The following is a 12,232-nucleotide window of genomic DNA, read 5'->3' on the forward strand; positions in this document are numbered from 1 at the left end:
CATGTGGAACCTAGTCTTTTGAGTCTAAGCAATAATTAGTGTCAGCCTAAACACTGTATTTCTTCAGAGCATTTTTTTTTGTTTTAAAACCCTACATTTTAAAAAGCTATTGAAAATTTGCTTTCTAGTAATTTGAAGTATGTTAGTTTGACAAAAATCAAGCCCACACATCATTTTGTTACTGTTAGCAAAACCACTTATCTTCCTACAGTGAAGTGATTCACTAGCTATAGAATTATTTTCCTACGCAGAGTTTTATTTATTTGATTTATATCCTGCCTTAATTACTTTACAAGTAAGTCAAGGTGATAAACATAATAGGTCTTCCTCTTCATATTTTTCCATTACAACCCTGTGAGGTAAATTGGGCTGAGAGAGAGTGAATGTCACCCAATCAGCTTTCATTGTTAAGGGGGAAATAGAACTCAGAGTCATCTGACTTTTAGGCCAGCACTTTTTAATCTCTACACCAAACTGGCTCTTCACTAAAGCCCTCACAAGAGCTCATTCACGAAAGGATATTGTTAGCATACCCAAAAATTTCTGTTTGAGTTGTATTTGACCAATATGAGTTATTTGAATAAAATCACAGTCACTCGGCCTCTGAAAGATTTGAGGCTAAAGTAGGCTAAGAAACAAGAGCAATATGCTGAGCATAGAAAGTATGCAATCCCTAAAAGGATATATTGCATAGCCAGCTCTTTTTTTTTCACAGCTCTCTTCTAGCCAGCAGAAATGTGCTGCAGACCACATTATGGAACAAAATGCTGCTACCATGTCCTCTTTATGACCTGGTCCAGGACTTTCAATCTTCATTATAAAGGCACTCCTGACATTTACAGTGGCAGTGGCTGCATGCCAGATAACAGAGGCAGTAAAACCAGTTATGTTCACTGTATCTGTTCCCAATATAGTTTTTGTTCAGTGATATAGTCACCTAAGATTGATTTAGAAATTAAAAAACAACAACCTACAGAGTTAGGTTTATTTGAATGCCACATAGAAATTTTCATATAATTCTTGTTCACAGCTTGACACCTCTACAACATTTGTTTACTTATTCAGCATTTGTGCACTGGGAAGAATGAAAAGTTGATGTGACGCACTTGTAGAACGTTAGCTTTAACATTTATCCATTATAAATTACAATGGAACTACAGTTGGGAATGTACCACTTAGTACAAATCTATCCTTCCTTGTTCAGTTTTCAACAAATCCCCAAACATTCAACAAATCCCCAAACAACGCCACTATATGATCACTTAGACACCTGAAACATCTGTCAAAACTATGTATCTCCAATCTACTTCTATTCATTTTTGAAAAATATGTTTTCAATTATTGTACTCAGAAGAGACCTGATGTAGCATTCCACAGCAGTGAACTAAGAATGCAGCTCTTCCATATAGAGTGAGTGAGTGAGTAAAATATAGCACAACGTTATAAAGCAACCATTTAATGTGAAAATCCTTCAATTTTTTATTTTTTTATTATAATCTCTTTATGCTGTATACTTCATTTGGTATTACTTTAGTGAGAGCCAGTTAACAAGAGAAGAGCAAAGGGTAAGGAAGGCACACAAGACTAGATTCACGTAAAACAGGACCATAATTTTCTTTGTTTTATTTTGTTTGTTATGATTGCAGACACTACAGTTTCTTCAATGAAATATAGTTAAATGAACTATGACTTAACATTCTGCGTGGGCCTAACCAGTCTTCGGTCTCTCTTTATTTGGCAACTAAAAATCTGTAGGATTTGTGCAGAAGTGGTAGAAGTGGGCAGCCTATAATACCAGTTGATGACTTTGCTGGTTCATATTTCTGCTTTGGAAATACAAATCAATATTATATCTATATATATAAAAGCAAAATATCACTCGTGCATCATCATAAAATCTCCAGAACCGTAAAGCCTACAGACTTGAAATATGGCATATATGTGGCTTCTAGGTGCTCACTAAGAAAGGAGCATTAGTAATTCGTATATTATTATTAACATGCTCTGATGCTACGGAGTTCTACTCCCCCTCCGGTCACCTGAAAAGAAATCTGTTCCAAGTGCAAAACACAAGCACAGGAAGAGGAGTTTTAATTTCAGTTTTACTTTCATAGCACCAAGCAGCTTTAGTATAGAATAGTTGAGCTAAGCCATGCCAGGCTCCTTGCTGTCTCCTTGCTCACAAAGCAAATACTGTTTCACTTTCCAAACAGGACACTAGATGAATACCAATGGATGTTGGTTTTACATATTACATTTAACTATACACACTTTGCCCAGCTTTGACTTAATGGTTTGCATGACAAATTTAATCATACTTAGCAGTCTGCACTATTATTACTATTAATCTTGTCATCACTCCTTATCATCCATCCCCTCCCACTTGTGACTGTATGACTAATTTTGTCGCTTGTATCCTTACGATTTATATTGACTGTTTCATAGTATGATTTGATTTCTTATTGTACCCTATGACTGTCATTAAGTGTTGTAGCTGATGATTCTTAACTCTTAACGAATGTATCTTTTCTTTTATGTACAGAGAGCATTTGTATCAAGACAAATTCCTTGTGTGTCCAATCACACTTGGCCAATAAAGAATTCTAACTTCTAACTTAACTCAGCTATGATTTACTCATTTATTCAAATGTCTCACTAAACAATATCATATCCATGAATTCTGGATTTATATATAAGCAGCCCCTGGGTTAATAAAGAGCCCTGTTCTTAAATCTGTCTTTCACTCAAATGTGTTTGTGTAATTGACACTTGTACTTACGACTGGGCTGCATGTGACTAAAAATGGGATATCCTTTCTGTTATGTATTAACATACCTGCAATTGGTCAGGTGTGGCGGGAGATTTGAAGAGCTGTCACTGGACACAGCCGCGAGCAGCCCAACTATAAAAAGGGCTGCCACGGTTTCTTCGGTGCTCAGTCCTAGACGGAAGTAAAACAATTGACAATCATGCTGGTGTCCTGAGTCTCATTCCTGCGACTTAACACTGGCGATGAAGATGGGATTCTGAGACAAAGGGAACCAGCAAGCACGTTGTGACCGACGAACACCGGCAACACATCGAGAAGAAATGGCCGGAAACAACTCGCCACCTGCGCCGTTCGATCCAGCAACCGAGGACTGGGAATCGTACATCGACCAATTCCTCATGTTCCTTGAAGGGAGCGACCTCCATAATATATCCAGGGATGGATAAGGAGATAGGGGATTGGGTGGCAATGTGTAAACACTACCAGGAATCTAGCCCAACACCCTCCATAGCACCAAAACACGAATGGGAAACACCAAGGGGACCATGGTCAAGACTACACATTGATTTTGCAGGACCAACCAAAGGACACACATTTTTAATAGTCATAGATGCTTACTCCAAATGGCTAGAGGTAAGCATGGGTTGCCGGATCTAATTGTATCCGACAACGGCCCACAATTCATGGCAACAACATTCGAGGGGTTTCTAGCACAACATGGGATAAGGCATGCACTGACGCACCGGGACACCCGGCGACAAATGGACGGGTGGAACGCAAAGTATGTTACACGAAGGAAACACTACAAAAGCTAGGGCCCGGGGATACACAAGAAAAGATAGATAAGCTACTAAGCATACAGCACATGACATCCAGTGCCACAACAAATAAAAGTCCAGAGACTTCCGGTTTGCAACCTTTCGGCGGCGGCAGGAATTCGCGACCGCGCGATCCCTGCTGCGTTCACCGCCAAGGTTCCCCCGATCCATTTGGATCTGGGGGATATAGCTGCCCCGCAGAGGCAGCTGAAGACAGGGGGGATCCGGCAAGGGGTTTGGGGGTGTCACAAACCCCCTCCCCAGCCGGCTAAACCCCCTTTTCCCGAGGCGGAGGAACGGCGGTCAGCAATGGCCGCCACAAAGAAAGCTGCAGCCGGACAAGCAGGTGCAGGAGGGAGGAAGCTGAAAGAAAAGTGAAAGTTGATTCTAACCGGGACAAGACGGGAGAAAATGACCTGGAATCTTGAAGGCTGCTAAGTATATATTGTTCCCTGTGAGAGTTTTAAGCTGCGAATATTCTAAAGGGGAAAGTTTTTTCTTTGTTCTACTCTCCTTCCTAAAGTGACAGCGGAAAAAAAAAACCTTTTTGGCTGTGAGTGGGAAGGGAGAGTGAAAAAAAAGAATTAGAGCAAAATTTGAAAATAAGGAGAAGATTGCCTAGAATTACAAAGAGTTTAAAAACTTCCAAAAAATATATTTGAAAAGAATTTGTGATTACTTTAACCCCAGAAAGAGAAAGTGAAGAAGAATAAGGTATCTAAAAGAAATAGTCTGTTTGGATTGTTTGGTGACTTTGGAACCTTTGGAAATTACTTCTGATTAAATCATCTGGGTGGTTGTTTGGAAAAACTTTTTCTCTACACAATGGCATCATCTGTGGATGAATTGGAACTTATATATCAAAAATTTGAAAGAGAAAAACAAGGAGGGGAAGATGGTCTTGACACTATTTTTCAATACTTAGAAATGGCGGTTTATACTTATGTGAAGCAGAATGAGGATGATGGGGACAAAGAAGAAGGAGAAGCCATCTTTGATGAACAAATGACTTTGACTGGAGAAGAGAAAAAGCAAGAGAAAAAGGAAAAAGGTCTTTAAGATCTGGAAAAATAGCCCAAAAAGAGAAGAATAAGGTGAAAAGGGGACATTATGTTAAGAAACAACAGAAAGGGGGAAAGCAGAATAAAAGGGAGGTGGAGAGACAAGGGGTTAAAGAGGACAAGGAGAAGAAGAAACAAGAAAGAAAGGAAGGGATGAGAAGTCCTAATGGTGGGGAGCAAGATGTTAAGAAGCAAATTTTTTTTAGAGATAATGGATAAGCTTTATGGTTAAAGGGATTCTAGAAAGGTACATAACACTGCATTTTTATACTTGTATTTAGAAGTAAACATAGAAAATTAGAAACAATATGTAACCTAAAATGTGATAAAATATTTAACATAAATTAGTGAAATTTTGGTTAAGAAAAGGAGTACTGTAATGAAACATGATTCAAGATTGTGATGTGGGGGGGTAATAATCTTTGAAAAGCATAAGTGTTCCCACAAAGGCATGATATTTAATTGAAATGGATAAAATGTTTAAGATATAAATGATTGTTAATATTAATGATTAGAATATGGTATACTAGCGAAATTTCTTGTGAAATGAGAATTGAAGTAGAAGAAGGAGGTACTTTTTAATGAAATAATGAGCTATAATATATGATGAGGGATATAATATATAACTATGGAAAATAGGGCTCCCATAAAAGTATGTGATTTAATTGAAAAGTAATGAGTTAAATGTTTAAGATATGAATGAATATTAATACTAATGAATAGATTTGTATTATTTTTGATAATATAGTATAATTTTAGAATGTACCAGACAGAATCCCAATATATGTCATGTGTTTTATATTAAGTATTATAAATGTAGGGGAAAGAGATAAAGGCATCATACTCCATATAGTGTATAGGAGAAGTTTTTTCTTTTTTTTAAAGAAGGAAAATAAAGAATAGAACAGACAAAGAATAATAAATATTATGATATGAATTGAGAGGAGATAAATAAAATAAAATAAAATTGAGAAAATTTAAAGGAGAGGAGAAGACATATAGAAAACTGAAAATGTTAATAAGATATGAAATGGTATGTAAAATGAATATGAATTTGAATTTGTGTCTGTACCAAGAGTTTTAACCCGGGACTAAGCAACTTTCAGATAAGAGATTTTTTATGCTTATATGTTTTGTTTTATGTGTATCTATGTATTGTTTGTCTTGAAAATAAAACTTGTTTTAAATAAATAACAAATAAAAGTCCAGCGGAGTTACTAATGAGGAGGAAACTTAGATCACACCTAAACAGACTGCACCCTACATATAGCCCAGAAAAACCAGCAGACTCCTCCAGTAATTGCCGCACATTTCAAACAGGGGACCCAGTATACACAAAAAATCTTACAGGGGAACCATTGTGGATACCAGCAAAAGTGATCCAGATAACTGGGCCCCGTTCATACAGGGTAGACACCCAGGATGGGAGGAGCTGGAGGAGGCACATAGACCAGCTCAGATCTAGAGCCACGAAGGGAGACCCAAACAGACCCATGGAAGAGGGGGGAGACCCCTCAAACAAACAAACCCAGGGAAGAAGGGGGAGACCCCTCAAAAATGACCATAGAGGAGGGAGGAGACCTCTCCAGCAAACAAAATACAACCAGAGAAGAGGGGGGAGACCCCTCAAACAGACAAAACACAAATAGAAAGGGAGGGGAAGACCCTCTATGAACAAGAGAAATAACAGAACAAACCCTGATAACTATGCAACAATCACTACTAACACTAGCCCTGGTCGGGAAATGCAAACACGTACCTGAGACCAGGGAAGAAGGCAGGTCGGGGAAACAGGAACAGGTCCAGAAGGATAGCGGGAAAGCAGTCCCTGGCGGGAGCAGCTGAGCTGACTCAACCAGCCAGGAGGTTCCAAGAAGACGGGCGGGAGGAACAACAGACCCGTCCGAACAGTCCAGAGGCCAAACCGTGACTGAGTTGCACAGGTCCAGTAGAAATCATAAAAGCCCTGCCTATGTACGTGACTACGTACAGTAAGCGAGGTTCAGATTGGTTGGACCGGACCAGGTGGGGAGGGGTATTATGTATTAACATACTTACCTGCAATTGGTTGGTCCATGGCGGCGGGAGATTTGAAGAGCCATCACTGGACACAGCCACGAGCAGCCCAACTATAAAAACGGCTGCCGCGGTTTGTTCAGTGCTCAGTCCTAGACAGAAGTAAAACAATTGACAATCATGTTGATGTCCTGAGTCTCATTCCCGCGACTTAACACTTTCTTGAGCCGATGAATTGCTGAAACCAAATAATGTTTTCATGAACTGCTGGAAACCACTGAATACAGGCTTTTATTTAAACAAAATTACATCTTCAATAGACAGTCCATTTATATGAGTTATCCACAACTCAGTTGTTCTTAACTGGGGACTGCCTGTAACAGACCTAATTAAAATGTGGTTGTCTTGTGTCGTGAACTGATACTGGCTCCTGGTCTGTTAGGAATGGAGGCGCACAGCTGGAGGTGAGTGGTGGGTGACCAAGCAAAAGTTAATCTGTGGGTGAGTAGGATCTGGATTGCATGTGAAACCATCCACATCCACTCACCCCCTCCGTGGAAAAATTGTCTCCCACGAAACTGATCTGTGGTGCCAAAAAGGTTGGGAATCACTGGCCTAGTGTATACCTCAATGTGAATTTATCTTATATAGGATTTATGAACTATGTGTGAATTCAGCCAAACTACAATATCATTAAATAAATAATACATCTTATATAGTGTGACTGTAGAAATGATAAAGTTTTATTTATTGCAAGAAGACGACGGAAACTATAGATTTTGTGCAAGGGTGAAGCAGTGGAATTCTATAAACTATATTAATAAACTTTAAATTTTATCATTCATTTAATCAATTAATACATAATTCATATACTTTTCTAATTTGTACTTCATATTGGTGTGGAGGGGCTAACAAATTATTCTCCAGCACACAGCATTTTCTGTGAGAATGCCTGAATTGAAAAATATATTTAAACTGCCTTTTATGAATACTTGCTAAGTAAGAAGGGGGGCATATTTAGAAAGGAATGTTAAATGTGTATCTGTGGAGTAATCTATTTCTTTAAAATTGAGTAAGAACACAATAGCATTAGGGAAAACAAGAACCTACTTCCAAATCCGACAGTGTTTGTTGGCACACTTTATTTTGCACTATTTTTAATGTGAAACAAACTTTGTAACACATTTGTGAGTTCACATTTTTTTTCTAAGTCAATATGATTAACTATGTTTTGTTGAATATGTCAGAATTAGCTAGGTTTATATACTAAACTAAAATAGAATCAAACTGCCTGAGCTCACACATCATGCTAATCTATAATGTAATTTGCTTGTTTGTGGTCTAGCATGATACACAGTTGTAAATCAATGTTTGCGGCTTTGAACTCAACCATTTGGGATTATCGTACATACAATGTTTTTTAGCATGACGCATAAATCCCAACCCCACCTTAAAGAATTGGGTCATGTGCAACAACAAAATGTTTTCGATTAGTGCTAGCAAAAGGGCTACTGGTTCTAGCAAAGAGTCAGTCAGTCTTTTTTTAAACATATTTTATTGAATAAACTATAATTTGGCTGGGTTTACACAATACATTAAACCATAAATAAATCAATTATTAGTTCAGCATATTGGGATGAATCCAGCCTTTGTGTTGCAAGCAGCATTATTTAAATATGCAGCAAATACATTTTTGATAACCAGTTTAAAGTAGTGTTCATTTTGGACAGCCAGTTTAATGCAATACTTAAAGCATTAGGCTACAATTGAACAGGATGAGTTCGAATAACCTCTTACGCACAAAGCCAGTCATTGTCTATCAGCCCTAGAAAGAAAGCAATGACACACCACTTGTGAAATGTTGGCAAGGAAACTGCAAGTTTGAACCAGACAATTGCTAGGTGTCAAGATCAATTTGGAGGCAACCTCCTGCCCAAAAAATCTTTATTTAAGAAAGAGGGAGAATTTGAAGCATTAGATTTGTGTGCCTCTCTCTATTTTGCAAGGCTCTGTTCCATCTGAGCTAGGTACAATCACAACGGGTCAATACTCAGTTGATATTTTGCCAAATGTCAGGACAGTGATCAAATGCCCAGGCAACTGATTCTTTTGGATCTAGAGACAATGACGACTCCAGTAAATAGATTTTAAGCTTTATTACTAGCTCAAGCAAGAGTTAAAAACAAAAAATATTAAAAGTGTACATGCCCACCTACAGGATATCAGGAGTTCCTCAATAACAACAGATGTACCTCAAGGTGGCCAAATTTTCAACAATACCCAAGGCTAGGTTCAGTAGCAGATAACTCTCCACAAATAACAACAACCCTGTGCAGTTTTTATCAAATCTTGATAGCCCTGATATAGTCAAGAGTGCAAGACCTGAGCTTGACTGGCAGGCACGTGACCAGTGTGAGCCTTTCACAACAACACAACAGAAGCTTTGAAACTACAAGGCGATTCTGGCCAGCCCCCTTCAATAAACAAGAATGAAAAACAGGTGGATTAGAATAAACTCTAAATTTCCAGACTCTCCTTAATATGAAGGTAAAATCAAAACATGTTACTAAGCTCGAAAAAACAGCGCATTGCCACTATAGATGGAAGAAACATCAGGGCTGGGGACTAAAATGGGAAGTCAAGAAATCCAGAAAGCATCCCCGAGGCAGGCAAGAGTCGATTACTTCCCTACGCAAAGTGTCGTTGCTGGGAAACAACAGGTCCCTGTAATCCTCTGGGTTGAACTCAGGGAGACTTTATTCTAAATATTCTAAATGCATAAACCGAGCCTTTTTACTCACATTGGTCAGAAAGCAAACCCAAAGGAAGGCAGTGGGACCTAATGGGGGCCGCTCTCTATTAAGGCAGGGAAAACTATTGTGGGTTAGATGCAGCCACCCCGAGCTCCACCTCGCCCAGCACTTCGGAAAAGGAAAAGGGCACCAAGAGGAGAAAGAAGGAATGGGCCAGAACGCGTGCAAGAGGAACTCTCCGCCGAGCCGGCGTTCGGCGCTGCGGCCAATGAGGCGAAGGAGAGGGGAGAGGGAGGCGGGCCCAGGGTAGATGGGCGGCCTCCGCCTTTAGGGGAGAACGCGGGCCGGGCGGGCGGGGCGCAGAGAAGCGCTTCGGGGTTGGGGAGCACTTCAGGGCTTCCCTTTGGCTCGCGGGTGCACGCGCGGCTCCCGAGACAGGCAGGCAGCTTCTCTTCCCGTGCCTTTCCCGGCTGCAAGCCTTCTCTTCCCTGTCACTCCCTCCCTCCCTCTCCTCCTCCTCCTCCTGCTGCTCTCCGGTCGTCCCTCCTGGCAGCCCTTTGCTGTCCTCTTCTCTTTCCTCCCTCCATCCCAGGTCTTTTAATCTCCTTTCCCCGACATTCCCCCACCTCTTACTTCTCTCCCCCGAGAGAGACTCCGCTCCTACCGCCTTTCCTTTCCTCCCCCGCCCCTCATTGTCTTCTGCAGCCTATTGCCCAATTTCCAAAGCTGGGGGAAACTCGCTATGGGCGAGGACGAGGCAGTCCCGGCGGCTCTCCTTTCCAGCACTAGCTAGAAGAAGCGGGGCCTTTCGGGTTCGGCCAGGGAGTGTGAGTTGCACGGCGGCAACCTCTCCTTGCAGCGGCAGCGGCGTCCGTCCCTCTGGTGATCCGCCAGGCGTCGCGTTGTCTTGGGGCGCTCGGCCCGTCCAGCCCGATGTGCGACTTGCTCGACTCGCAGCAGCCGGCCGAGAAACTTAGCAGAATGAAAAAGTTACGGCGAACTTTGTCGGAGAGTTTCGGCAGACTAGGTAAAGGGGGTGGGGGAGCTAAGGAGGGAGGGGGCGAGCTGGCATTCCTTAGCCCCGAGCCCCGTTCCAATTAACGCCTTGCTACTCAGTGGGCCAGTTTGCAAGCTGAATTGCCTTGGCTGACTTCTTTTTGAAATTTTGTCTGCTGCCAAGTACGTTCAAATCTGTGCTGGAGAGAGTGATGGGAGTTGTAGTCCAGCACCCTCTGGAGGCCGCCCAGCTTGGCTGAAGGTCTTTCCATCATAGCACTCCAGTGGCGCTGCCCCAATTTTCTGGCCGTCTTTTTGTGCATTGCAAAACTATTTTGAAAAATTGATTATTCTAATAAAAGTGTATCCATTTCAAACCGTTTTATCCAGAGGTCATCTTGCTGATTAAATTGAAGCGATTAACAGCTGTTGTGTCCCGAGAATTAGTATAAATGTGTTCATTTCTCTCTGACTAACCTTAAAAAAACTTTTAGCTGCTACTGGCTGTTGGTCATATTTAGCATAATATAAACTGTCTGTAATCTGCTTTTTAATACTTAAGTTGCTGATGTAGTGTGTACTCTCTCCTTATAATAATAATTGAAATTAGATTAATATTAATTTGTTATGAACAATTTTATTTTTTATTTATTTTATTTATTTGATTTGCCAATTGTTTACAAGATAATAAGTATAAGTGTATACATAGTTGTGAATACATGAAATGGGTACATATAAGAAAAATAAGAGAATAAGAGAAACAATAGGACAGGGACGGTAGGCACGTTGGTGCGCTTATGCACGCCCCCTACTAAATACTAAACAGGAGTAGAAAGTACTTTGAATTAATTGAAATTTGTTTTTTTAAAAATGGATTCAAATCCCTTCAAACTATTTTTGAGAAAAAGGTGTTCCCCCTCCCCCACCATGAATGAATGCTAAGAAAATATAAGGCATATAAAAAAGTATCTGAACCCTAGGACTGACTGCAACTTTCTAATGTATGTTTAGTGGCTTTCCCATTACATGTTCCAGATGACCCAATTATAATTTGTTTCATTCTTTTGTAATGCAAGATTGAAGTCAAAGGATTTCCTACAAAGGATATGGAAATAGAAAAAGTTAAATTTATCAAAGGGTATGGAAATAAAAAAATTAAATGTATCAAAAATAAATGAAGAATATTATAATAAAATTGTTACACCAGATGGATAGTTGTAAATTGTATTTAGAAAAAAGTGTTCTATTTCTTTAATGGAATCAGGGTGATTCTTTTCTGGAGTATCATTTATGAATGTTTGAGAGAAAGAACGCTCCAATTGCTTGCATACTTGAAATCATTCAGCATCCCTTCGGGCCAGAATGTACTTTCTAGATAGAATTAGTTCTCCCAGTTGTGAGATGGAACAAGTTACATGGGTAAACTAATAGTCTTTCAAAAAAGATAATCTAAAGCAGCAATGTGAGAACTGCATTTGAAAATGGGATTTAATTCCTGCACCATCATCAATAATAATGGTTTCTGTAACAAAAGGAATCTTCTTGGCTTTTAGGCAATACATACCTTGTTCAATAATAATAGTAGGCAAATGAAAATGCATCCATATGGCTTAGTGGTAATACAAAATTTGGAAGTCAAACTAATTTCCAACTATAGAAGCCTTCACTTGCTAATTAATTTGTGATTTAAGTTGTTTGGAATCTATAAAGTGCTGCTGATTTGCTACTTCACCAAAGGTATTGCATGTTGTCCACAGTATAAGAAGAAGCTCCCTGTGTGGATTGTACTCTTATTCCTTTGATAGCTAAATTAGCCAC

The 12,232-nt window shown here is 39.8% G+C and overlaps 1 protein-coding gene and 1 long non-coding RNA gene across 6 annotated transcripts in view; one reads left to right on the forward strand and one right to left on the reverse strand.

Moving 5' to 3' along the window:
* Positions 1–1,608: 1,608 nt before the first annotated feature.
* LOC148128855 (uncharacterized) lies at positions 1,609–9,638 on the reverse strand. The gene is made up of 4 exons (XR_015745748.1): positions 9,467–9,638; positions 6,708–6,817; positions 2,836–2,941; positions 1,609–1,826 (listed from the first exon to the last, which is right to left on the reverse strand). It is a non-coding gene; the product is annotated as an uncharacterized LOC148128855 (long non-coding RNA).
* Positions 9,639–9,790: 152 nt separating this feature from the next.
* The window catches only part of CDK14 (cyclin dependent kinase 14), a 262,489-nt gene continuing 260,047 nt past the window's right edge, over positions 9,791–12,232 (forward strand). For 2 of the 5 annotated variants that reach the window (XM_087946055.1, XM_087946056.1), the window contains exon 1: positions 9,800–10,445. In XM_087946055.1, the coding sequence (XP_087802181.1) occupies positions 10,352–10,445 (94 nt within the window). In that variant the 5' untranslated portion in view covers positions 9,800–10,351. Of the gene's footprint in view, positions 10,446–12,232 lie in introns of all 5 variants that reach the window. The other 3 variants (XR_015745745.1, XM_087946054.1, XM_026686419.2) reach the window with 2 other exon arrangements.

Source organism: Notechis scutatus, chromosome Z, assembly GCF_049901735.1.
Source record: "Notechis scutatus isolate UNSWTSFEM ecotype Mainland chromosome Z, rNotScu1.2, whole genome shotgun sequence".
In the NCBI taxonomy this organism is placed as follows: Eukaryota; Metazoa; Chordata; class Lepidosauria; order Squamata; family Elapidae; genus Notechis; species Notechis scutatus.